Genomic DNA, 27,053 nt, shown 5'->3' on the forward strand with positions numbered 1-27,053 from the left:
GGTGAGGCGCCCGGCCCCAGCCTCTGGAGAGAGGAAGGTTCAGTTCCCAAGGGCCCGGCCTGCCTGGCCCCTGTGCTCCGGGGCAGCTCGGAGCCGGCCACGTTATCCCGCCGCAGCTTGGGAAGAGGGCCCTGCTGGCGTCGCCCCAGAGCTCGCTGCTGGGCGGCAGAGGGACCCCTGAAAACACCCCTGGGCTCCACCAGGCCACCACCTCCGGGGGACGCCTAGCAGAGACCTCAGGCCACGGCCCCCCAGGTCCGGACACCCGGGTGGGAAGCAGACGGGTAGGGGAAGGTGGCGCCCTGGGGTTCCGCGTCCCTTTAAGGCGAGGGGGCCACGCGTAATGCCTTGAGCCTATTAGCATGCCGCGGTCTATTAGCATACATTGGCATGCCCCGCCCACAGCGTCCCGGGCCCATTAGCAACATTAGCATGCTCCGCCCCGCTGCTCCGCGGCGTGATAGCCGCACGCTCCGCCCGGGGCGTCATTAGCATACATTAGCATGCCCCGCCCCGTGCGTGGCTTCGTTCGCATATATTAGCATGTCCCGGCCCCGCCCCGCGGAGGCGCGCGGCTCAGTCTGCGCGGAGCGCGGGAGGCGCCGCACGGACCCTCGGGCCGCGCGATGGGGCGTGTGCGCCCCCCAGGGCCGCCGGGCCCGAGACCCCCGCGACCCCCGCGACCCCGGCTGGCGCTGCTGCTGCTGCTGCTGCCGCCGCTCGCGGCCACGCTGGCGGCCCGCGGGGTGTGCGCCGCGCCCGCGCCCGCGCCCCGCGCCGAGGACCTCAGCCTGGGAGTGGTGAGTGCGCGCGGGGCCGGGCCGGGCCGGGCCGGGCCGGGGCCCCGGTGCTGCGGGTCCCGTTCCTGCCCCGGCTCCTGCCACCCCCGGCGCCGCAGTGCCCGGCCCGGCCCGGCGGGTCCCCGGAGCGGGCGCCCAGCGCGCGGCGGGGGGACGGGGAAGGCAGGCGCACCCACACCCGGAGGACGGACACGCGGGGCTGCGCGCGTGGGCGCCCCGAGCTCGGACCCCGCGCCGCTCCCCGGACCGTGCGGCGGCTGCTCGGGGCGCCCGGCCGGCTTCAGCCCCGCACCCCAGCACCCGCGTCCCCGGGCCGGGAGCGAGTTCGGGGCCACTCCCGCCCGGGCGCCAGCCTCTCCCAGCTCCGCGTCGCCCGCCCGGGAGGGACCCCGCACGCAGGGGGTCGGGGCGGCAGTCTGTCCGGCTGCCCGCCGCTTCCCGAGCCTCTCGCGGACGGTCCTGCTGGCTGGGTCCCTGTGGGGGGACGAGGGCAGAGACGGACAGCCCCGAGTTGCCCGGTGGGGCGAGGAGCGAGGGGAGACCGTCGGGCGCATCTTCCGGCTGCCCGAGCCCCCGAAGTCGGGGGGATGGAAAGCTGACCGGGGTGCAGAGGAACTTGGGGTGATGGGGTTGGAGGACCGGCCGGGGACATGGGGGGACTGACCGGGGTGATTAGGAACTGACCAGGGGGATGGGGATGGGGATGGAGACCAGCCGGGAGGGTGGAGGACCGGCCGGGGACTCGGGGAGACTGGCCTGGGTAATGGGGTGCCAGCTGGGGAGATAAGGGACTAGGAACTTACTGGGGTGATGGGGATGAAGACCAGCTGGGAGGCTTGAGGACCGACCGAGGGAATGGGCGCACTGATCGGGGTATTGGGGGGCCAGCTGGGGTGATAAGGAACTGGGGGTGACTAGTAACTTCCCGGGGTGATGGAGACCAACCGGGGTGACCAGGGGCTGGCCCGGACGCAGCTCACCCCAAGTTGAACGAACCCCGCGTGGGTCTGAAGATCCACTCGCCCGCCACCGACTAGGACTAGGACTAGGACGCGGCCCCGCGCCTGGAGCGCACTGGCCAGAGCCTCGCCTGTGTCCGGCGGCTCAGGGGACGGAGCCGGGGTCGCGGGGGGTCCGGGAGGGACCAGAGAGAGACCAGAGGGACGCGGGTCCTGCCCGGGGCTCTAGCTCCGGCCGCCGCTGAGCTTCTGCTTCTGGACGGACCCAGGGCGATCCCTGGTGGCCGGCGCGGAAACGACACACAGCGCGGTGCCCGCAGCCCGTGGGCACCGGGGCCGAGCCCCGCGGAGAAGGGCCCCTTTGTGCGGCCTCCCGGCAGCGCGGCCAGCGGGTCCTGGGCTGCTCCCACCCCCACCCGCTTTAGAGGGAGAACAAAGCGCCAGATTGAGCCAGACAGGACCTCCTGGGTGGGCTTTGAGGGCTGGGGACAGGGACAGGGACAGAAGGGGCTGCCCATGCGCCCCAGGGCCCCAAGCAGGAAGTGCCCGCTGTGTGGGGTGGGCACAATTGCCCACTGATCCCCCCAGCTGCCCGCTGTACAACTACCGGGTGACCTCCTGTGACACAGGGTACAGGCCCCTCACAGAGTCTCCGTCTGACCCCAGGCTATGACCCCGGAGCAAAGACTAGTTGGCCCAAGTACCCTACCAGTATAGGGGGATCTTGAGGGGATTCAGTGTGCCCATATTCGGGGCCCTGCATCTTCTTGGGTGGAAGCGAGAAGACACAACAGGCAGTGTTCAGGGGTTACTCCCAGCTCTTCACTTTGGTCCTCCTGCTGGGGCTCAGGGACCCTATGGGGTGCCAAGGATGGAACCTGGACTGGCTGCATGCAAGGTAAATGCCCTCCCTGCTGTCTCCCTGTTTTCCCCCTAGCCCCTGGAGACCCTGTGTGCCCAGTGGCAGCTGTCCTTCAGTGGCTCCTGATCAGGGACGACCCCAACTGGGTTTCATACTGATTTATCTGGGTCTTTTGGGTGTTTCTTTTTTTAACCACACCCAGTGATGCTCAGGGGTTCCTCCTGGCTCTGAAGCCACTCCTGGCAGGCTTGGGGGATCATATGGGGTGCTGGAGATCAAACACAGGTTGGCCTCGTACAAGGCAAGCACCCTATCAGTTGTGCTTTCACTCCAACCTCTCGGGCTGTTTCTGGTCCTTCCCCCGAGGCCTGTCCCCTGGCAGACGGGGTGGTGGGTGGGTAATGCAATCAGTGGTGTCAGGTACTGACCTGTCCATTCCCTGCGGGATTTCTTTTTTGTTTTACTTTGGTTTTGGTTTTGGTTTGGGGCCACACCTGGCGGCACTCAGCATGATCACTCAGCAGTGATTTCGAGCTCTGAGCGCAGAGCCAGAAATCACTCCTGGTAGGCTCTGGGGACCATATGGGATGCCGGGAATCGATGCAGGGGATCGAACTCAGGTCGCCTATGTGCTAGTCAAGTGCCCTCCCTGCTGTGCTATGGCTCTTCCCGCCACCCTCCCCCCTCCCATGCCAGGATTTCTGCTCCTGCCTTGGCTGGTGTCCCTGAGTTTCCTGATGGAGACAGTGGCTGTGCACCCCCACCTGGGCCACGGAGGCGTCTCACATACACACACACACACACACACACACACACACACACACACACACACACACACACTGGACTAAAATGAAATGAGAATGTGGGGGCCGTTTATGCCCACAGTTTGGGGTGGGAGCAGCACCCTAAGCCTTCATCATCAGGGCACAAACCTGAGGTGACCTGGGACAGGGTCTGGCACCCCTTTCTCGGTGGTCCTGAGCATCCCCCACAGCTTCTGGAGGGGCTGAGCTGTGAGGCCCAGGCCCAGCTCCATGCCAGAGCAGGTGCAGCAATGGGGACTTGGAGGTCGCTTCCAAAGCTCCTTGCGGCCAGTTTTGGGCCGGGGGCGGGGGCAGCTGAACCAGAGTGCTCCAGGCCCAGCCCTGTCCACGGAAGGCAAATCCTCAGTCACTGGGACCGGGGAGCCCAGCAGCGTGGGGCCCAGAACAGCCCCTGCGCGTGGACAGTGTCCCGCACGCAGCCCACCTATGCCAACTCCAGTGGTCACTGAGCCTGAGACCCGGGTCCTGGGCAGCACCGAGGTCAGCGGTCAGGGAAGGTCAAGGGACCTGGCCCCGCCTTCCCCGGGGCTTTGCATGGTCCCCGGGGGCGGGTCCTCCTGGGCGAGCCCTTTGCCTGGCCGGCCTTCTGGAAGGTTCGCGCAGCCCGGCAGCGCCCGCCCTCCACAGCCTCGTTGCCCAGGAGACGCAGTCGCTGTGGCAACAGCAGGAGGAGGGGAGGGGGCGGGTCTGCCCCCGCGTAGCCCCGCCTGGACTCGGAGGACCCAGCCGCATCCCTGGAGCATCCTGGTCCCGCACAGGGGCTCAGTGCCCCGCATGCTGGCACCTGGAGCACATTCCTGGGCTCCCCGAGTGCCCCAGAGGCAGAGGGGCCTGACCTTGCCCGTCTCCCCGGATGTGCTTGGACCGTGGGGAGTGGTCCTGGGAACTGGGCTTGTCCTTTCTACCTCTGGGACGGACTCCGGGGGGCCATTCCCAGGGCCTCCAACACACTGGCTGCAAGAGTTTGAGGGGGGGCAGAGACTCAGAGAACTCAGGAGGGCTTCTTGGAGGGAACATGTATTTTGCTGCAGACCACCAAGGGTCTGGTTGGTTGGAGGCTCGGAAAGGGGTGCAGGGACCCTGCGTATGGGTCTGTGCTGGCATTGAGGCAACCTCTGGGTGACCCAAGTGGCTTGCTTCTTGGATCTGGATGGAGCTACTCGGGGATATGTGTTCGAACTAGAGGGTATGCCTGGGTATGCCCTGGGTACTACCAGTGTGCCCTAAAAACACAAAAAGGAGGCAGCTCCACCCAGCTCCCCTGGGCTCCAGGCACTCACAGGCTCAGCTGAGCACCTTCGAGCTGCCCCTGGCACCCAAGTGGGACTGGCCTGAGAGGCCCTGACCCAGGAACATCAGCCCACGCCAGCCCCCAGCCTCCAGAGCCCAATCACAGCAGCACCCTGGGCTTGCCCACACCCTCGGGCACAATCCCACAAGTCCCTTGGGACCTGTCCTCATGTGGGGAGGGAGCTGGATGCCCTGCAGGGTTTGTGCAGTCTGCCAGCTGCACCCCAGAATCCCAGAGGAGCAGGTGCCCTGCAACCCAAACTGAGGCCCCAAGGGAGACATGCTTCACCCCCACCTTGTCCATCACCCTCCCTCCTGCAGGAGTGGCTGCGCAAGTTTGGCTACCTGCCTCCCGCAGACCCCGAAGCCACACGGCCCCCAACCCCAGAGCTCTCCAGCGCCATCTCCTCCATGCAGCGCTTCGGAGGCCTGGAGCCCACAGGCCTACTGGGTGAGTCCTCCCGGGGCAGGCCCTATGTCGCTGCCTCCTCTCAGCCCTCCAGCCTGCCCCCCCACCCCGGACCCCTCCATGCTGGAGTAGGACCTGGACTCGATGAATTCATAGCCGGCCCCTTGCTTCGAGGAGTCAGGAATTCCAGGCTCCACTTTACAGCCCAGCTTTGGTTTGGGTTTGTTGACCAGCAGGGCTCTGTGCTTTGGTACCCCCACCCCCTGGCATGTTCAGGGCCATGCGGCTTCCAGAAGTTGTGTTCAGCACCCTGAGCTGTTCCCAGTGCTCCCCCAACCCTCCACCTACTGATCGAGCACCCCTGTCCCCAGGACTCTGGCCTGTACATAAGCCTCACCCAGCTAGTCAGGGGATGGGCTCAACAGGCAGAAAGACAGGGACACTGCGCCCCAACAGCTGCCATGGCATGAAGGTCATACTGGCATGCCCGTGCCCTCTCTAGTTGGGCTGGTGTGCCCGTGCCCTCTCTGGTCCAGTTTTGCCACAATGACTTTGTGTTGCCTGTGGATCCCTCGAAGGCAGGAAAGTCGGCCTGGCAGCTCGAGTGATGGTGCAGGGTGGGCAGTGCTAACCTGGTCCCTCATGTGCGCCCCCTGCAGATGAGGCCACCCTGGTGCTGATGAGAACCCCACGCTGCTCCCTACCCGATGTCCCTGCGGTGACTCCCACTCGCAGGCGGCGCCAGGCTCCGGCCCCTGTTCGGTGGAACAAGAGGATCTTGTCCTGGAGGTGTGCGGGGGGGGGGGGGGGCAGGGGGGTCCCCAGGCTGGAAGCCCACATCAGGCTCACTCTGACCCCACCTCTGACATCACCTCTGACTCCACCTCTGACCCCATTTCTGAACTCATCTGTGACCCTACCCCTGCAGCTGTGTTCCTCAGGTCAGGGTACTCCTTAGGTTCCTAAGTTCCTATGGTTCCTAAGGAGGCATCAGGCAGCCCAGACCCCTTTCTGCAGTTCTGGACCAGGTCCCTGACACCTCCAAGGTTCCGGTTCAGTGGAGCAGGCAGGGAAAACCCCAGGGCCCTGGCTGTGGCTCCGCTGACACTCGGATCTATGGGAGTGTCTCACCCCTGCACCAAGCCTAGGTCTCCCTCCTGCACACTTCCCTTTCCCTTGGGGTCCCATTGGCCCCTAAACAACCCTGGAGGACAGCTATCACGTGTCTCTGCCCACGCAGGGTCCGAACATTCCCAAGGGACTCGCAGCTGGGCCGTGACACGGTGCGTGCGCTCATGTACTACGCGCTCAAGGTCTGGAGTGACATTGCCCCCCTGGATTTCCACGAGGTGGCGGGCAACATGGCCGACATCCAGGTTGACTTCTCCCGGGCGGCCCACGATGACCGCTTCCCCTTTGATGGCCCAGGGGGCACCCTGGCACATGCCTTCCTGCCCGGGGACAACGGGGCCGCAGGGGACACACACTTTGATGACGATGAGATCTGGACCTTCCGATCCTCTGGTAAGTGGCAGTCCAGGAAACCCAAACCCCTGTTGGCCAAGCTGCAGGCTCTCCCCAGAATCGAATTTGGGTGTTCTACCCATTGCTGCCTTCTCAGCTTGGGAGAAGCCCCTGGTGTGGGACTGTCCCTCACATGGGGGTGAATCCTAGGAGTGGATCCAACAGCCAGAGCCAGAACTGTGGAGCACTGGAATAGCCTCCTATGATCAGGACAGGGGTCACCATGACATTACAGTGCTTGGTTCCCCCCCCGGCCCCCCCGTGACCAATACCATGACAGGGCAGTGCCCGGTCCTTCAGTACAGCTGGGCAGCTCCCAGGCCCACTATCCTCTGTTACCCCAGATGCTCATGGGATGGACCTGTTCGCTGTGGCTGTCCATGAGTTCGGCCATGCCATTGGCCTGAGCCACGTGGCAGCCATGAACTCCGTCATGCAGCCCTACTACCAGGGCCCCGTAGGCGACCCACTGCGCTTCCGTCTGCCCTACGAGGACCGGGTGCGCGTGTGGCAGCTGTACGGTGAGTCCTGAGCCGGCACAGTAGCCCGGCACTGGCCACGGGTCTGTCCTACTCATGTGATGCAGTGTAGCCCATGGGCACCCTGCCTGTCCCCTGATGAGTGCTTTAGCCACCTCCCTCATAACCTCATACCTCTGAAGCCTCCTGGGGGTACCAGGACCCATCCCTCCATACATCCCCCATCTGTGTGGGTGCCTAGTCTATCCCCTTGACCATTGTGCCCTCCTATACCATTGTGCCCTCCTATGCCATCTGACTGGGTGCCAGTTTCCAGCTCTTCGGCATCTACCCAGTTCTGGGGTCATGTGATGGGGGCTCCTAAGTGTATTCCCCTTCTGGTGTTGTGGGAAGGTATTGGGGTTGGGGCAACAGAGCCCCAGGTCCACAAGGCCTCTTTGTCCCCACAGGTATGCGCGAGTCTGTGTCTCTCATGGCACAGCCAGATGCCCCAGATCCCTCCCTCCTGCCAGAGCCCCCCAACAACCGCTCCAGCACCCTGTAAGCCCAGTACCTGGATCCTCACATACACTGACTTGCACAGACTGAGGGACCTGACACCCTTGAGCTGGGGAGACCCAGCTGCCCTCCTTGTTCGGGAACCCCAGAGCTGGGCTGAAGTATTTCAAGGCACTGGAGGCAGGGCCTTGACACCTTCCTACTGAACCTGAGTTCCTGGGCAGGATGTCACTGGGACCCCAGCTGGATCCGCAGCCAAGCACTGGGCCCACCTTAACCCCAGACACTGCAGACCCATGACAGTACCCAGACAATCCTCGGACAAACTCATACAAGCAGAAACCATCACTAGACCCAGTGGGCCTGTTTAGAATTAAAATATAAAAAATATAAAGTTCACAAGTTGAGTGAGGCTGCCCAGGCACCATGTTTCTAACCCTTCAGGCAGATGAGTCTGATGAAGAAGGGTAACAGTGGAGAAATAATTCACAAGCAGTCAAAGTTTCATTGGAGCCATCTTGTTTTTATTCCATGTGTCTCTCTGCCTAACTCCTGTCTTCTCACGAGCTCTTTCTCCCTCTCTCTTTCTCTCCTCTTCTCTCTCCTCCATCTCCCCCCTCCCTTTTTTTTTTTTTTTTTTCAGAACCATTGTGGGAAGCCCGGGCATGTCCAAAGACATTGCAGGCTCCTTTTTTTTTGGGGGGGGGGCCACACCCAGTAACGCTCAGGGGTTACTCCTGGCTATGCACTCAGAAGTTGCTCCTGGCTTGGGGGACCATATGGGACACCGGGGATCGAACCACAGTCCGTCCAAGGCTAGCACAGGCAAGGCAGGCATCTTACCTCTAGCGCCACCGCCCGGCCCCGAAGACCGACAGGATGCAAGGAAACGCCCACAGGGCCTCCCCCCAGGCCCTATTGAAATGGGCAAATTCCTCAAACCATAATTCTTCCACAGACCCTTGCTTTTATACATCAGAATCAGGTATCCTAGGGTGGGAGCAGACTGCCAGGTCACACTCTAGGGTAGGGCACAATCACCGATCAGGGTAGTATCAGTAACATAATAATCCCATGGAGGGCCCAGAGAGATAGCACAGTGGCATTTGCCTTGCAAGCAGCAGATCCAGGACCAAAGGTGGTTGGTTCGAATCCTGGTGTCCCATATGGACCCCCGTGCCTGCCAGGAGCTATTTCTGAGCAGACAGCCAGGAGTAACCCCTGAGCACTGCCGGATGTGGCCCAAAAACCAAAAAACAAAACAAAACAAAATAATCCCATGGAAATGTTTACATACACAACACCCCCTCTCTCTCCTTCTCTTCTCCCTCTCTCCCTCTCTCTGTCCTCTCTCTTTCTCTCTCCCTCTCTCTGTCCTCTCTCTTTCTCTCTCCCTCTCTCCATAGCTCTCCCTTTACCCTAGACTCCACTGAACCCGACCTTTTATTCTTTATTTAAAACAGCCGGGCCCCATCTCAGGTGTGGGAGGGTCTGATCTTCCAGGTGAGATTAACATCTCAAAAGAAAGCTTATGTATAAGGGCTTTAGCAGGAAAGGTTCACTTTACAGACCAGGGGTTAGGGTTGGTGGGCAGGTGGATCTGGACTTCTGCCCCTCTAAGCCTGCTAGGTCAGAAATGTCTCCCCCAATTGTAGCTGAAGAGCTAGCACAGCAGGGAGGGCACTTACTTTGCTCAGGGCTGACCCTGGTTTGATTCCTGGCACCTCATATGGCCCCCTCCCTGCCTGTACCCCAGGGCCCCTGGCAAGGTGCTGATCACATGGGCTCTAATTTTCCCCAGGTGTGACCCTGCTGCATGCTTGCCTCCTCTCTAGGCCCTGCTTGTTCTGCACATGGGTTTGGGGACCCTTGGGGGGCCACACCCACCCACCAGTTCTCTCCCCCACAGGCCTCACTGGGACGCACCACCCAGGTGCAACGCACACTTCGATGCAGTAGCCCAGATTCGTGGAGAAGCTTTCTTCTTCAAAGGTAGCCTGCAGCCCCCATGCCCCAGCCGCCCCCCACAGTGCCCACTGCTACCCCCAATGAAGCCCCCACCACAACCCCCAATCCCAGGCAGGTACTTCTGGCGGCTGACTCGGGACGGGCATCTGGTGTCGCTGCAGCCGGCCCATCTGCACCGCTTCTGGCGGGGACTCCCTCTGCACCTGGACAGCGTGGACGCCGTGTATGAGCGACTGCTTGACCACAAGATCGTCTTCTTCAAAGGTGGGGCCCACCAGATTGCGCCCCCATCCCTGGAGGGAGCTAGGAGCGCCTCTCCCCACAGCTAGTGTGTCCAGCACCCACAATCCCATCCAGTGTTGGGGATGCTTCCTCCAAAGCCCAAGATACAGACAGGCAGTCTCTGTCGGGGGACTAAGGTGCTGGCTCCCCCCAAGTCAGGTGTGGGGCTCAGCCACTCTGACGGCAGTTGGTGTCACTGTGGTTCCCTGAGAACTGGCTGTGGTCCACCCTGATGGCGTCCACAGAGCCTCGGAGTGTGGGGAGCTTGGCCTGGAGGCGCCCCACACTCACCTGCTGGGCCTGGGGTCCCCTGTGGGCTGCCCCCCACCCTCCAGGCCGCACAACTACTCCCTGCTCCAGCTCAGACTAATTATCTGGGAGCCACAGACCGGACCGCTGGCCTGCTGTGCTCCGTGCAGAGGAGCCGTGTTCACCCCTCGCCGCCTGCTGGCCACCAGGAGTAGCGCAGTTGTGAGCTAAGAGCCTGAGCCCCTCCCACCCTGTTTTGGGGGGTCCCAAAGTGAGGTGCTGGACCGCTGGAATTCTCTTCCCTGCCTGGAGGCAACAGCACACTGCAAAGCCCAGCAAGCATGCACACACCTAAGCATCCTTACACTCTTGTTTGGTTTTTTTCTCTTTTTTTTTTTTTTTTTTTTTTTTTTTTGGTTTTTCAGGCCACACCCGTTTGATGCTCAGGGGTTACTCCTGGCTAAGAGCTCAGAAATCGCCCCTGGCTTGGGGGGACCATATGGGACGCCGGGGGATCGAACCGCGGTCCTTCCTTGGCTAGCACTTGTAAGGCAGACACCTTACCTCTTGTGCCACCTCGCCGGCCCCGGTTTTTTCTCTTTTTTTGGGCCATACCTGGTGATGCTCAGGGTTTACTCCTGGCTATGTGCTCAGAAATCGCTCCTGGCTTGGGGGACCATATGGGACTCTGGGGATTGAACCTCGGTTCGGTTCGTCCTAGGCTGGCACGCCTTACCACTTGTGCCACTGCTCCAGCCCTCTGGCCCCACTCTTGTTTTTTCTTTTTTGGGGGTACTATACCTGACAGGAGTTACTCCTGGCTCTGTGCTCATGATTTACACCTGGCTCTGTGCTCAGGAATCATACCTGGTGATGTTTGGGGAACACTAAGGGATGTCAAGGATTGAATCAGTCTCTTGCAAGGCAAATGCTCTACTGCTATACTATCACTCCACCCCCTTGTTCGTACTCTTTCTTGTTTTCTTTTTCTCCTTTTTTTTTTTTTTTTTTTTTAATTTTTGGGCCACAACCGGTGACACTCAGGGGTTATTCTTGGCGATGCACTCAGAATTCACTCCTGGCTTGGAGGACCATATGGGACGCTGGGATCTAACCGAGGTCCGTCCTGGGTCAGATGCATGCAAGGCAAATGCCCTATCGCTGCCTCATCGCTCAAACCCCTTGTTTTCTTTTTTCTTTTGGAGCCACAACCAGCCAGTGCTCAGGACTTACTCCTGGCTCTGCACTCAGGAATCTCTCCTGGCTGTGCTGGGATGGGGTGGGGCCTATGGAATGTCAGGGATCAAGCCTGGCTTGGTTGTATGCAAGACCAATACCCTCCCCCATTGAGCTCTTGCTTTGGCCCCCTCCCAGCTCTCTTGCTGTTTGGCGCTTCCTTGTCCTGGGGCTTGGAAACCTGTCCTTGGTTTTCTGGTTTTGTTTTTTTTTTTTTTTTTGTATTTTTTGGGTCATGCTTGATGGTGCTCAGGGGTTACTCCTGGCTCTGCACTCAGAAATCGCTCCTGGCAGGCTCGAAGGATGATATGGGATTCTGGGGATCAAACCCAGGTCCATCCCGGGGGTCAGCTGCATGCGAGACAAACACCCTACTGCTGTGCTATTGCTCCAGCCCCCCAGACACAGTCTTGGGGGAAGAGGCCTTACAGAGCCTGATTTAATTGCCCCAAGAGGACCACATTGTGCCCATCTCAGCCTCTGCTGGTGGGGTCATGAGGCTGGGGTAGTGTCTTGGCAAGCAGGTCTACACCCAGGCCCATAGATGCCCAGCCAGACCCTAGCCCACGCTCTGTCTCTCCCCAGGCGGCAGATACTGGGTGTTCAAGGACAATAATGCGGAGGAAGGGTTCCCACGGCCCGTCTCCGACTTCGGCCTCCCCGCCGACGGCATCGACGCTGCACTCTCCCGGCCGCCCGGTGACAAGACTTATTTCTTTAAGGACCAGCTGTACTGGTGCTTTGACGAGCACACGCGCCGCCTGGACCCCGGTCACCCCGCCCCAAGCCCCCTGTGGACGGGGCTCCCCAGCACCCTTGATGCTGCCATGCACTGGTCTGACGGTGAGTGTTGGACAGGGCAGCCCGGGCCCCACTGTGCTTCACACACACCCTCACCCCCCACCCCCGTGTGGTCCCAGCCTGCTGTGGGCATGGGCGTCCGGTCAGCACCCAGGCACGCTTAGCCAGTGCCATCTGCCCGCCCTTCAGTGGCTGCCAGCCCCACTCAGCCCCTCACATCCCCCCCAGGTGCCTCCTACTTTTTCCACGGCAGCAACTACTGGAAGGTGCTGGATGGAGAGGAGGAGGCAGCGCCTGGGTTTCCCCAGCTCACGGCCCGGGACTGGCTGGTGTGTGAGAAGCTGCCAGCCCAGCCTGAGGGCACAGACCGGGCACCTGCCCCACCAGCCCGACAGGGCCGCAGCCATGCTGAGGACGGCTTTGAGGTCTGCTCCTGCACCTCCCGGGGATCCCAGGGCCCACTACTGGCCTCTGCACTGCTGTTGATGCTGCCGCTGCTGCTACTGCTATTGCCAATGTCTGGTACTGTCACCCAGGCCCTGGCTCCAAGCCCTCTGCCGCCACGGGACCAGGATGTGACTGTCACCCCAGAGATTGGAACCAGGGGTCTCCAGGTGTCCACTGAGTCTTAGGGGCAGTCTCTGGAGTGGACAGTCTGCCTGGTAGACTGTGGGCCACGGGCAGGGCCCAAGGAGGGTTGAACAGCTACCCTGAACTTTGAAGCCAGGATAGAGTCTCGCAGGAGAGGTGGCACCCACAGAAACAGACTTTGTCAGGACCCTAAGCTTCCTCCCTCCACCTCCCAGGTGCTGCATCTACTGTGGGATCCCAAAACGAACAAGGCTTCTAAGAAGCCGTTGGTCTCAGCTCCGCCCCAGGACACCCCTGCCCTAGGTCCTCCAGGAGGGTGAGCAACTTGGGGAGGGCCAGTCTCAGGAAGGGCCTGACTGGGGCAGCCCCCACACCCTCAGGCCCAGATTCTGGGCCACTCGCATTCTGGCCACCCTCAGTGACACTCCCCACGTTGGCTGCTGGGGACGGAGGGAAACTGAGGCTGGAGTGAACTGTCAGACAGAACCAGGCCTCCAGCTGCTCGATGGTCCTCCTCATCAGCTGTGTGGGACCCATCCACAAGACCAGCTTCAGCGTGGAGGCCTCGCTGTGTGTTCTGATAAAATGTCGCCCCGTTGCCTGTGTGAGCTGACCGGGCCCAGGCCCTCCTTTGGGAGTGTGGGTCTGGGCCTCAGTGTCTGAGCCTGGGGTCTGGGGCTCCTCCCACAGGACCCTGAGCCCACAGTGCACCCCACCTACCCACCTCCAGGTAGACAAGACCTGCCCTCACACAGCTGAGTTAGGGTCCCACACCCTCTGAGGACCCTGAGACTTAGGAGTGAAGCACTTAGGGCCCAGTCTGGCTTCCCAAGGATGGTGGGTGCCCAGTCTCCCCGCCTGAGGAGGGCCCAACCCTTTGTGCACAGTGAGGGGGTCCGGTGAATGACCTGCAGGAATCCCAGAGGCTGAGGAGTCCCCCTTCCCACTGGACATGCCTCCCAAGCGCCCCCTGGTGCCCCACTGCAAGGGCAGCCAGACTAGAGCTTCCCAGAGCTCTGCTCCTGTTAGGAACCCTCAGTGGGTCTGTCCCGGGTACATAATTTCTCCACGCTACAGCATGGACCCAGCTTGACCTGCCCTGCAGGAACCCTGCCGGCCCCTGCTCTAGCCACCACCACCCCCCTTGCCACTGCCCTGGATGTGTGCTCTCGCACACAAGGGCCACAAAGGTCAGCAACCATGAACCATGCAGTCCTGGTCCTGGCTGTTAGATGATGGAGTCCCTGATTTCACCCCACACCTCTCCTGGACTTTAGCTGCGTGCCTGGGCCTCACCTGGCTCAGTGCTCAGGAGTTCCTCCCAACCCCAGCAATGCTTGGTGGATTCTGCACTGCCTCAGCCCCTGTGGGCTACGAACTCTGTCCCTGGCACTAGCAGGTTCCTACTTGGGACAGCCCACTCCCCAGTCCCCTAAGGTCAGCCCAGCCAGCCAAGGCTCTCAGGCTTTGCCCCTCTGGACTGTGCCAGAAGATCCCCGCAGGGGGCGCCAGAGCACAGGGCTTTGGCTGGGTCCCAGACCAGCTTCCTCTTGCCACCCAAAAGCTTGGTTTCCTGCTGCTAAAAGGTTAGCCCCGCACTGCCCCAGCTCCCCTCTCTGTCCCTATCTGGCCTTAGGGCCCTTAGGTGACTCTGGACTGTGAGAGCCCCATAGGCCCCTTGAGCAACTCCAGGGCTTTAGGGGAGAGGCCCCAGCAGCTCTGGGGACCTGATGGTGCTCTGGGCTATACTTTGGGGACCACCTGGTGCTGGGGATGGAATCACTTGTCAGCCACCTGCGTGATTGTGCCTTAGACCCCTGCTTTCTCTGCCCCCCAATTTCACGGCATTGTGACCTCAGTTCCTGTCTATCCCTGCTTCTCTGTTCTTGGGCCACCTCCAGGGGCTAGTCGGATGTGCTATGGCTGGACCAAATCTCCCACCTCGTGCTGTATATGAGAGAGTGACAGGGTCAGACCAAACCCCCACCTATAATGCAGCCCCATCCAAGATCGCTTTTGTCTTGTTTTGGGGGCACACTGAGCATTCAGGCTTCCTCCCTGGTCTGCACTCAGGAGTCACTCTTGGTGGTTCTTGGGGGATCAAGTGTGGTTACTGGGGATCAAACCTGGGCCTGCCATGTAAAGGAAGTGCCATTCCTGCTGTGTTATCTCTGCATACTACACAGGGGATTTTGAGGGGGAAGGTCTTTGTTTTGGGTATTGGATCACATCGGCTGCACTCAGGTTATTCCTGGCTTTAACCTCAGAAATCACTCCTGGCAGGCTCAGGCAACCACATGGGATGCCTGTGATGGAACCCAAGTCGGCCGAATGTAAGACAAGCGCCCTTCCCGCTGTGCTGTAGAGGTTTCAGCTTCTGACTTTGTCTGTCGGTGCTGGTGTGAGCTGCCCTGAGCCCCAAAGGTGCTGCACAGGCAGGCTGGCCTGTTCCACCACGACCCTCTTCACTCATCCCTGCTCAGTTTCTACCATTACCATGGATTTGTCCACACTGACACCTTTTGTTATTTCTGGTGGGGTTCAGGAGAGCAACCCTGAGTCTCCTGCACATTCTAGAGCCCTGTGAACCCATGTGTGGCCCCCTGAGGGTCCAGATCCACATCGAAGAGTTTGCCAGAGAGGCCCCAAAGAGGTGTTGGGTCATGGCCAAGACTCGGTCATGGGCAAGCCTGAGCCCAGTGGACCCTGTTTCCTGTCTCCTCCCCGCCCAAGACCAGGCAGCCGTCTGGTCTGAAGAAAGGAACCGCAAGGCTCCAGGGAGCTGGTATCGGTAAAGGAGCTTGGCTTCCTGGAGGTGGAGGCCTTTTTTTTTTTTTTCCTTGGGGGTGGGTGCGCAGGAACCACACCTGGCAATGCTCACAGCTTACTCTTGGCTTTGTACTCAGGAATCAAGGGACCATATGGTGAAGTGGAAGCTTCATGCCTTTATCCCAGGGGATTGGAGGAACAAGGGTCTGGAAGCAAACCCTGACAAAGGAAATAATCCACACACAACCCCTTCTATTCCGAAGAAGCAGATAGCTCAGTGGTGGAAAACCAAAACGGCAGTGATTTCTCCAAGACCCCAAGCTCTTTATTGGGAGAGCAAGGCTACACCAAGGGATGGAGAACAGGTAGGGGAAGGGACCAATCCAAAGGTGACAAGTACCAACAAACAGAGTTATACTGAATAGGGTGACCAGTTATTCCAACAATATGGGATGCCAGGGATTCCATATGGGATGACCAGTTGCCCTACCCGCTGTACTGTCAGTATCACTTACTATCATGAGATAGATGCTTTTGCAGAGTGATCATGCTACACCTGGATGATGCTTTGTAGCCCCACCCCCATCCCCCATGGAAGCATGTGTAACTCAGTGCTGTCCTCCACAGGGGTCTATGGTGAAAAGACTCAGTTACAACAGCAGCATTAAGAAGCCCAAGCACAGGGCCGGCGAGGTGGCACTAGAGGTAAGGTGTCTGCCTTGCAAGCGCTAGCCAAGAAAGGACCATGGTTCGATCCCCGGCGTCCCATATGGTCCCCCCAAGCCAGGGGCAATTTCTGAGTGTTTAGCCAGGAGTAACCCCTGAACATCAAACGGGTGTGGTCCGAAAAACCAAAAAAAAAAACCCAAGCACGGGGCCAGAGTGGTGGCACAAGCAATAAATTGTCTTGCCCGTGCTGGCCTAGGAAGGACTGGTGTGATCCCCTGTGGCCCCCCAAGCCAGGAGCAATTTCTGAGCACATAGCCAGGAGTAACCCCTGAGCATTACTGGGTGTGGCCCAAAAACCAAAAAAAAGAGAAGCCCAAGCACGGAGCCGGAATTATAGCACAGTGGTAGGGTGTTTGCCTTGCATGCAGCCAACCCAGGACAGACCCCAGTTCGATTCCTGACATCCCATATGGTTCCCAGAGCCTGCCAGGAGCAATTTCTTTTTTTGTTTGTTTCTTGGGTCACACCCGGCAGCGCTCAGGGGCTACTCCTAGCTCTATGCTCAGAAATTGTTTCTGGCAGACTCGGGGGACCATATGGGATGCTGGGATTCGAAACACCGTCCTCCTGCATGCAAGGCAAACGCCCCACCTTCATGCTATCTCTGTCAGGAGCAATTTCTGAGCACAGAGCCAGGAGTAGCCCGAGTGCCACCAAGTGTGATACAAAAAAAAAGCCCAAGCACATTCTAGCACCTCTCACTAAGTCTCTGAAACATTTGGAGAACACAGATGTGGAAGCTCTGGGCAGCCACTGTCATCACCCCCATCAGCAGGGACATCTGTCAAGGTCAGCCACAGGCCCTGTCATCCAGCTCTGCCAGCTCGTGTGTTCTGAACGGGACTCTCAACGTCACAGCAAAGCCACATTCCTGCATCACAGTCATGGAACTAGCCCCGACAGGCCTGGGCCTGCCCAGATGTCACCTTACCTCCAGGTGCCCACAGCACCCAGCCATTCCCAAAGGGACAGGGATGGGTCCTGGGGGAAGTAGGGGTCAATCAGCGGAACTCTAAACCCCTGCCTGGGCAGTGCAGAGGGCAGCAGGGGAGGCTGCCCTGGACCCCTTTCTGGGATCACGTGTCCTGGGTGTGGGCAGCTGCTTGGGTCCCAGAGCCTCTGGGAAGGTGGACTCCTGGGAACAGGCTAGCTTCATCTGCAGCACCCCCAAGTGTCACAGAAATATAGGCCCTGTTTTCTGGGGAGCCAGGAGTGACTACCAGAGCCAGATGGGGAAGAGGACAGCTGCTCCTGAGACCCATTCTGTGGTTGGGTCTCCCTGAAAAGGACACAGTTCTTCAACCCCCTCCCTGGGGTTCCTCCGCTTCCACTGTCTTCTCCTGCCGCACCCCAGGACTGCTGAACCCATTCAGCCACTAGCAGTAGCTGACCCAATGGCCCCCAGTTTGGCTCTGACCATCTCCGCCATTCCAGGCTCTGGAGGCCAGAGTCAGTAACCTCAGGGGGTGGATGACAGAGACCACCAGGTGTGACCAAAATTCCTAACGGGGACCCCTTAGGCCTTTTGGTTTCCTCCAAGGCACTTTAAAAAGTGAGATACAGAGCCCAGAGAGAAGCATAGGCTGTGCCTGTATGAGACTATCCAGTACCCTCAGTCAGACCACTGTGTTATTCTGGAGCTGGCGGGACCTTGGGTGTTGGGGGAAGAATTGTAAAAAAGTTCCCAGACAGGGGTCGGAGAGATAGCATGGAAGTAAGGCGTTTGCCTTGCATGCAGTAGGACGGTGGTTCGAATCCCAGCATCCCATAACGTCCCCCGTGTCTGCCGGGGCGATTTCTGAGTGTAGAGCCAGGAGTAACCCCTGAGTGCTGCTGGGTGTGACCCAAAAACCAAAAAAAAAAAAAAAAGTCTCTAGATAGACTCAGGCTGAAGCGATAGCACATAGCACATCCGGGAGAGTTCTTCCGTTGCACATAGTAGACCTAGTTCAATGTCCAGCATCGCCTAGGATACTCTGAGCACAGAGCCACAAGTAATGGTGGTCCCAAACAACAAACAAAAAGACCAAAAGAAAACAAACCTAGAAGTAAACCCTGGGTGGAACCAAAAGAAAAATAAACTCAAAAAGATAAGAGGGGACCTGGAGCAATAACAGCACGTAGGGCTCTTGCCTTGCATGTGGTCCACCCGGGCAACTCCTATGGTCCCCTGAGCAGGTGTGGCCCTAAAACAAAAACAAGAAGATAAGAGGGGGTTTGGGGGGCCTGAGAGATAGCACAGAGGTTTGCTTTGCACACAGTGGATCCAGGATGTGGACGGTGGTTGGAATCCCTGACATCTCCTATGGTCCTCGGAACCTGCCAGGAGTGATTTCTGAGTGAAGAGCCTCCAGTAACCCTGAGCGCCGCAGGGTGTGACCCAAAAACAACAAAACCAAAAAAAAAAAAAAATTTAAAAAGGGGACTTGGGGGGCCGGGCGGTGGCGCTAAAGGTAAGGTGCCTGCCTTACCTGCGCTAGCCTAGGACGGACCGGGGTTCGATCCCCCGGCATCCCATATGGTCCCCCAAGCCAGGAGCGACTTCTGAGCGCATAGCCAGGAGTAACCCTTGAGCATCACCGGGTGTGGCCCAAAAACCAAAAAAAAAAAAAAAAAAAAAGGGGGACTTGGAAGATACTGTTTTTTTTTTTTGTTTTGGTTTGCTTTGGTTTGGTTTTTGGGCCACACCCAGCAGCGCTCAGGGGTTCGCTCCTGGGGCCCGGAGAGATAGAACAGCGGTGTTTGCCTTGCAAGCAGTCGATCCAGGACCAAAGGTGGTTGGTTCGAATCCCAGTGTCCCATATGGTCCCCTGTGCCTGCCAGGAGCTATTTCTGAGCAGACAGCCAGGAGTAACCCCTGAGCATCGCCGGGTGAAGACCAAAAAAAACAAAACAAAAAAAAAAAAAATCGCTCCTGGCAGGCTCGGGGGACCATATGGGATGCCAGGATTCGAATCAGCGTCCTTCTGCATGCAAGGCAAACACCTAACCTCCATGCTATCTCTCCGGCCCCTGATTTGGAAGATACTGGGGGTGGGTAAAAATATTGGGGATGGGGCCGGGTAGGTGGCGCTGGAGGTAAGGTGTCTGCCTTGCAAGCGCTAGCCAAGGAAGGACCACGGTTCGATCCCCCGGCGTCCCATATGGTCCCCCCAAGCCAGGGGCGATTTCTGAGCACATAGCCAGGAGTAACCCCTGAGCATCAAACGGGTGTGGCCCAAAAACCAAAAAAAAAAAAAATATTGGGGAAATGGTATATAAGGATGGAGTGTGGAGGGAGGGAGAATGGGGGGACAGTAGAGAGTCATAGCATCACTGCTTCTACCCTAGCATTACTGGGGTCCCCAGACCCACAGTGTCCCTGGTCCTATCAACAACCCCCGGTCCCATCAAGAACTTTGGGGTCCCTGAGCACACATGGGAGGCCCCATAAAGCTTGAAGCCAAGAGAATGGGGAGACATGGAGGAAGGAAGTGGGAGTAGCTTCGCACACTTAAGGCAGGAGGTGGGGTGTGGGAGGGGGGGCCCTCAGGGTGTCTGGCACTGGGGGTGAGTCTGGGGCTTGGTCCTGTGCAGCAGGGAGGATCTCAGTCACCACAGGACTGGGAGCAGGAGGGACCCTCCTTTGCAAGGCAGGACAGAGGATGAGCATTTGGGGGGCTGAGACTGACGTCAGGGAGGAAGCCAAGGAGGGTGACAGGTTTCATTCAAACCCTGTGGCACTTGGGTGGAGGTGGCTGAGTCACCCCAAGGATGTGAAGGCCTGGGGTGTCATGCAGGAACCTGTCTGGCCAGCCTCGGGCTCCAGGCCAGCATGGGCCTCACCCAGCAACTGCTGAGATCAAAGCCCATCTGCTTTGGTGTAGAGCTGGGGTCCTGGGACCCCTCAGACTCCCCCTCCCTAGGGCTCCCACCCCCATAGTTGGACACTTCAGCGCTGGAAGTGCCTTGAGCTGCTTCTCACACACTTGCACTTTCTTCTCATCTCCCAGGCTGAAGCCGACAAGCATGAACTGGGCCATACCAGCACCTTCTCAGCCTGAAATGTCTCCCTGTGCACAGGAAAACCTGGCCCCAAAGTGGGGCCCAAAGAACTCCTCTGCTCTGCTGCTTTGATGTTAACCACACCCAATGGTGGTGTGCTCAGGGTTCACATGGGCCTGCAAGATTGGGAGGGGGGGGGGGGGACCATGCTGGCCTGGGAATCCTAGCCAGACCTGTGGCTGCAGATCAGCCATTAGCTCCAGCCCCATCCTTTCTGGGCGACCCAGGAGAGCCCCTCTGGGAGCAGAAGGCACAGTGAAGCCCACATCAGACAATGTGTGTTGGATCTGCATGTCCCTTCGATATTCACTCAAGAGCTTTTCTGCCCCCCCCATCCTCCCTATGGGCCCCCTATTGAAGGGCTTTGGGGGTGAGAGGGGCTTTACTGGCTTTTCCCACTTAAAGGTGTTGAAGGTCTCCCAGTTTTGTGGTTCCCAGAGAGTCCAAGGGCTAAGGGACGGACACTGAGCTTTATCTCCTCAATCCTTTTGTGTGTGTGTGTGTGTGTGTGTGTGTGTGTGTGTGTGTGTGTGTGTGTGTGTGTGTGGTTTTTGGGTCACATCCAGCAGTGTTCAGGGGTTACTCCTGGCTCCATGCTCAGAAATTGCTCCTGGCAGGCACGGGGGACCATATGGGACGCTGGAATTTGAACTGATAACCTTCTGCATGAAAGGTAAACACCTTACCTCCATGCTATCTCTCCGGCCCCTCCTCAATCTTTTTGTTGTTGTTCGATTTAGGACCACTCCTGGCTCAGGGGTTACTCCTGTTTCTGTATTCAGAAATTACTATTGGCAGGCTTGGAGGAAACTATGGGATGCCAAGGATCGAACCCAGGTCAACTTCAGGCAAGTCAGATGCCCTGCCCGCTGTGCAGGCTGTGTGCCGCTGCGGGACACCCAATCCCACCCCCACCCCCCATGAGGGCTTCTGCAGTTAGGTCCAGTGCAAACTCAGGGACACCTGGCTGGGGTGAAATTGGGTGTGAGACTGGGGTCAGGAGGGTGCGGACTGGAGTTGCAGCAGGTCCAGAGCTCATCCCAGCCCTGCCCACCTCAGCTCAGCAGCTCCAACCCCGCCCAGCTCAGCAGCCCGGCCATCCCAGCTTTTGTTTGGAAGAAGTCTGGCCTCAAGGCCCCCCAAAGGACAATGACCTTTCCGGAAAGGGAGCAGTTGTGGCTGTGGGAGGCAGGCACTTGGGCCAGGCTGTGCTTGGCCTGGGAGCAGGGAGGTTCATTGTTTTGCAGAATTCCTCCCAAGTGGCTGGCCTTGCTTCCTAGCACCCTGATCCCCACCCCTTTCTCCTGGGTAAGGGGTGGGGGGAGTGGGGTCTTGATCTTCCCTGAGTCCCAGCTGCTATGCACCCACAGGGACTTCAGAGGGAATGGGGTGAGCTCAGAGCAGCCAGGGGCTGCAGAGCCCAGCACTGTCCTACCCTGCCCTGTCCACTGTCCCCTTGGCTCCTGAGGGTGAAATCAGATGAAATTAGGTGAACCCGGCTGGGTTTTGAGAACTTCATTTACTAAAACAATTTACTGGTTTTCTTTTTTTCTTTTTTTTTTTTTTTTTTTCTTTTTGTCAGCACTCAGGGGTTACAACGCCTGGCTCTACGCTCAGAAATTGCCCCCGGCAGGCTCACAAGATCATATGGGATGCCGGGATTCAAACCAAAGTCCTTCTGCATGCAAGGCAAATGCCTTACTGCTGTGCTATCTCTCCAGCCCCTTATTGGTTTATTTTGTTGTTTTGTTTGGGGGCACACCTGGCTTTGCATTCAGGAATCATTCCTAAGAGGCTCTGGGGACCATTTGGGATGCTGGGGATCAAATCTAAGTCAGCCTTGCAAGGCAAACACCTTATCCACTGTACTATCACCTCAGCCCCCAACATGGGCAATTTAATCCCAGAATAGATGAAGAACTATGGTGCTTACAGCACAAAACCTAAAAAAGAACTTGAATAGATGTCACTTCAGAGAGGATGGTCAAAGGATAAAAAAACAAAAAAAAAGAGAGAGAGAGAAGAAGAAGAAGGGCCAAAGGGATAGCATAGCATGGGGAGGGTATTTGCTTTGCATGGCAGCCAACTTGGTTCAATCCTTGACATCCCATATGGTCCCAAGCCTGCCAGATGTAATTTCTGAGCACAGTTCCAAGAATAGCCCTTGAGGGCCTCCAAATGTGACCCCAAAACAAGCAAGACCCCCAAAATAAAAGAAGAAGTGTCCCTTCACAGAAAGTGTACATGAAGTGTGTATGTGTGTGAGGAAGTGTGTGTGCAGAAGACCTATGGAGGAACAGCAATTTCTGAGCATAGAGCCAGGAGTAACCTCTGGGTGCTGTTGGGTGTGACCCAAAAAGCAAAACAAAGAACAGAAAAAAGAAATTGGGGATGGAGAGATGGCATAGATGTAAGGCATTTGCCTTTCATGCAGAAGGTCATTGGTTCAAATCCCGACAGCCCATATGGTCCCTTGAGCCTGCCAGGAGTGATTTCTGAGAATAGAGCCAGGAGGAACCCCTGAGCATTGCTGGGTATGACCCAAAAACCAAAGAAAGAAAGAAAAAAAAGAAATCGCTCGGGGCCGGCGAGCTGGCGCTAGAGGTAAGGTGTCTGCCTTGCAAGCGCTAGCCAATAAAGGACCACGGTTCGATCTCCCCCCCCCCCCCCCCCCCCCCGTCCCTTATGGTCCTCCCAAGCCAGGGGCAATTTCTTTTTTTTTTCTTTTTCTTTTTTTTTTTTGTTTTTTGGGCCACACCCGTTTCATGCTCAGGGGTTACTCCTGGCTATTCGCTCAGAAATCACCCCTGGCTTTGGGGGACCATATGGGACGCCGGGGGATGGAACAGCGGTCTGTCCTACGCTAGCACTTGCAAGGTAGACACCTTACCTCTAGAGCCACCTTCCCGGCCCCAAAAGATTTCTTTTTTTGTTTGTTTTTTTGGCTTTTGGGTCACACCCGGCAGCGTTCTGGGGTTACTCCTGGCTCCATGCTCAGGCCAGGGGCAATTTCTGAGTGCTTAGCCAGGAGTAATCCCTGAGCATCAAAAGGGTGTGGCCTGAAAATAAAAAAAAAGAAAACAAATAAAGAAAAAAGAAAGCACTCCTGGCAGGATCAGGGGACCATATGAGATGCCAGGAATCGAACCACCAACCGTCCTGGTTGGCCACACCCAGCAGTGTTCAGGGGTTACACCTGAACCAGGCCAACACCTACCACTATGCTATCTCTCTGTACCCAGGAGGGCGTTTGTCTTGCACACACTAGACTTGGGTTCTATTCCTGGAATCTCACATGGTTGCCCTGATCCTGTTAGGATTTCTGAGTGCCAAGCCACAACCCCTGAATGCCACCGGGTGTGGCCCCAAAACAAAACAAAACAAAACAAAAAAATCAAAAGAGCAGATCCATGAGACCCAGCAACCCCACTGCCCAGGCCACATCTGAATATCTGAGCAGAATCTGGAGCAGGATCTGCTGGAGATGGACCCACAGCTCACAGCAGTTCACCAGACCCCAGAGTGACAGGACTGAAAGGATGAGTGATTAGATGCTATTCTGCTGGGAGCAAGTTCGGCCTGTTGGGGAGAGGAGAATTGTCCCCAGAGCACAAACACTCCCAGGGCTGTGGTATTGGGAGACAGAGTCCTCCTTCAGGAAGATGAAGATGAAGATGAAGAAGATTCTGGGGAGAAAAAAGGTCATCAGGCTCTTGGCCAGCTAAGGCCCTTGCTCAGCAGGGCATCAGGGCCTTCCTCCTAGAGCCACATCCCTAACCTGGGATGCAATTTCAGTGTTTGTTTTGGGGTCACGCCCAGTGGTGCTCAGGGACTACACCCAGTTCTGTGCCCTGAGGAGGTTCCCAGCATTGCTCAGAGAACCAGGCTGTAGCTCAGGGAATGAAGGCCAGGGATTGAACGCAGGCCTCCAGCATGCTAAGAAAGCCTTACTTCGGGCCTGGAGAGATAGCACAGCGGTGTTTGCCTTGCAAGCAGCCGATCCAGGTCCAAAGGTGGTTGGTTTGAATCCTGGTCCCCCGTGCCTGCCAAGAGCAGATAGCCAGGAGTAACCCCTGAGCACCGCCGGGTGTGACACACACAAAAAAAAGCTTTACTTTGCCCATTGTAGTTCTGTTTTTGTTGTTTTGGTTTTTGGGCCACACCCCTTGACGCTGAGGGTTACTCCTGGCTATGCGCTCAGAAATCGCTACTGGCTTGGGGACCATATGGGATGCCAGGGATTGAACTGCAGTCAGTCCTGGGGTCAGCAGCATGCAAGGCAAATGCTCTACCGCTGCACCATAACTGTGGCCCCAAGTTTTGGGGTTTTATTTGTTTGTGTTTGTTTTGGGGTTTTATTTGTTTGTGTTTGTTTTGGGGTTTTATTTGTTTGTGTTTGTTTTGGGGTTTTATTTGTTTGTGTTTGTTTTGGGGTCACACCCGGCAGCACTCAGGGGTTACTCTTGGCTCTTCACTCAGAAATTGCTCCTCGGGGGACCATATGGGATGACAGGGGGATCAAACCTGGGTCCATCCCAGGTCGGCAGCATGCAAGGCAAACGTCCTATTGCTGTTCTTTCACTCCATCCCCCAATTGTACTTCTGACCACAGATGGCAATTCTTTTGTTCTGTTTTTGTAATTTGGGGGACCACACTTGTTGGTGCTCAGGGGTTATTCCTGGCTCAGGGTGCCAGGGATCGAACTTAAGTCAGTCCCATGCAATGCAAGCAAGCACCTTACTTCCTGTACTATCCTTCTGGTTTTTGGGCCAAACCCAGCTGTACTCAAGGATTACTCCTGGCTCTGTGCTAAGAAATTGTTCCTGGCAGCCCAGGGCACCATATGGAATTCTGCAGATCAAACACTGGTGGCAGGGTGCAAGGAAATGCTCTACCCACTGTGTTCTCTCTACAGCCCTCTAGTTAAGATACTTAAAAAGAATGACTTGATGGGGCCAGAGTGATAACACAGTGGTAGTGTGTTTGCCTTGCACGTAGCCTACCCGGGACAGATCCAGTTTTGATCCCTGGTATCCCAGGAGCCTGCCAGAATCAACTTTTGAGCGCAGAGCCAGGAGTTAACTTCTGAGTGTTGCCGGGTGTGGCCAAAACAAACAAACAAACAATCAAAAATGAATGACTTGCTGTTCTTAGATCCTACACACATATCAGATTAGATTCACTATTAACCATAAACTCAATGGTCAGCTTGAGGCTAATTTGTAGGGGGTTTTTTTTTGTTTTTTTTTTTTTTTTTTGGTTTTTGGGCCACACCCAGTAACGCTCAGGGGTTACTCCTGGCTATGCACTCAGAAGTTGCTCCTGGCTTGGGGGACCATATGGGACACCGGGGGATCGAACCTCGGTCTTTCCAAGGCTAGCGCAGGCAAGGCAGGCACCTTACCTTTAGCGCCACCGCCCGGCCCCTAATTTGTAGTTTTTACTGACCCTGTGGACCCTAGCACAATGACTCTCAGAGGTAGAAAAGACGTCAAAGGCTGAGATTTCTGTCCCAGAGGACCAGGTTCTGCCTGTGATACTCTACAAATTTCTGAGTAATAAGTTCCTCAAGTTCACCCTCACTTTGGCTTCCCACCTGCTCCAACCAAGATGTTTTAGTGAGAACTAGTTTCTTTTTTTTTTTTTTTTTTGGTTTTTTGGGCCACACCCTGTGACGCTCAGGGGTTACTCCTGGCTATGCGCTCAGAAGTCGCTCCTGGCTTGGGGGACCATATGGGACGCCGGGGGATCGAACCGCGGTCCGTCCTAGGCTAGCGCAGGCAAGGCAGGAGAACTAGTTTCTAAGTATTTGGAAAGCACACGGGACACCCTGACTTTGGAGAAGTACATCAGAACTTCCATCTGTTGAGACCCTGGTCACCATCCCTGTGTCAGGCCTCAGGTCCTAGGTCTGGGCCATAGAAAACTGTAGTTTCTGGGGGTACACTGGTCATGGTCTGGCCCCAGGAAATAACAGTATTTTTGGGGGGGTTGTTTTGGGGCCACATCTAGCTGTATTAATGGATTACTCCTTGCTATGTACTCAGGACTCATTCCCAGCGAGTTTGGGAGACTATTGAGGTGCAAGGGATTGAACCCTGGGCAGGAGCATGCCAGGCAAGTGCTTTCACCCCATCATCTCTCCTGTTGCCCCAAGAAGAGTGTTATTTTGATTTGTTTTGGGGCCACATAGGGCAGGGCGATGCTCAGGGGTTACTCCTAGCTCTATGGTCAGATATTATTTCTAACCTGCTTGGGGGGACAATATGGGGCAAGTGAGATTGAACAAGCCCAGGTAAATATCGTGCAAGGTGAGCGTCCTACCCCACTGTACCATCCTTCAGAAGTGGTTTCCTTCCTTCCTTCCTTCCTTCCTTCCTTCCTTCCTTCCTTCCTTCCTTCCTTCCTTCCTTCCTTCCTTCCTTCCTTCCTTCCTTCCTTTTTTTTTTGTTTTTGAGTCACACCTGGTGGTGCCCAGGGGTTATTACTCCTGGCTCTAAGCTCAGAAATTACTTCTGGCAGCCTCAAAGGACCTTATGGGATGCTGGGGATTTCCAGGAACCCGAGTTGACAGTTTGCAAGGCAAACTCCTCTGCTGTGCAACTGGGAAGTTGGGGAGGGACCCAGACTACCTCCTTCAGCAAAAGAGAAGCAAAAAGCCTGGAGTCTCCAACGTCCCACATAGTCTGACTGCAGAGTCTGGAATAAGTCAGGAATCCAAAAACAAAAGAACAAAAA

At 57.2% G+C, this 27,053-nt stretch overlaps 2 protein-coding genes across 2 annotated transcripts in view; both read left to right on the forward strand.

Moving 5' to 3' along the window:
* Nucleotides 1-4,651: 4,651 nt before the first annotated feature.
* On the forward strand, nt 4,652-13,369 carry MMP17 (matrix metallopeptidase 17). Its single transcript, XM_049769219.1, has 9 exons — nt 4,652-5,186; nt 5,804-5,933; nt 6,385-6,668; nt 7,013-7,189; nt 7,597-7,687; nt 9,555-9,637; nt 9,725-9,877; nt 11,966-12,223; nt 12,410-13,369. Exons 1-9 carry the CDS (start codon nt 5,147-5,149, stop codon nt 12,811-12,813), a joined length of 1,620 nt encoding a protein of 539 aa, XP_049625176.1. The 5' UTR covers nt 4,652-5,146; the 3' UTR covers nt 12,814-13,369.
* ULK1 (unc-51 like autophagy activating kinase 1) overlaps nt 13,278-27,053 on the forward strand; it is a 32,286-nt gene continuing 18,510 nt past the window's right edge. The window contains exons 1-6 of the mRNA XM_049768257.1: nt 13,278-13,376; nt 13,463-13,502; nt 13,687-13,814; nt 13,902-13,962; nt 15,506-15,563; nt 17,625-17,719. Coding sequence (XP_049624214.1) covers nt 13,278-13,376; nt 13,463-13,502; nt 13,687-13,814; nt 13,902-13,962; nt 15,506-15,563; nt 17,625-17,719 — 481 coding nt within the window. The remainder of the gene's footprint in view (nt 13,377-13,462; nt 13,503-13,686; nt 13,815-13,901; nt 13,963-15,505; nt 15,564-17,624; nt 17,720-27,053) is intronic.

This window comes from Suncus etruscus, chromosome 2 (genome assembly GCF_024139225.1).
Source record: "Suncus etruscus isolate mSunEtr1 chromosome 2, mSunEtr1.pri.cur, whole genome shotgun sequence".
Lineage (NCBI taxonomy): Eukaryota > Metazoa > Chordata > Mammalia > Eulipotyphla > Soricidae > Suncus > Suncus etruscus.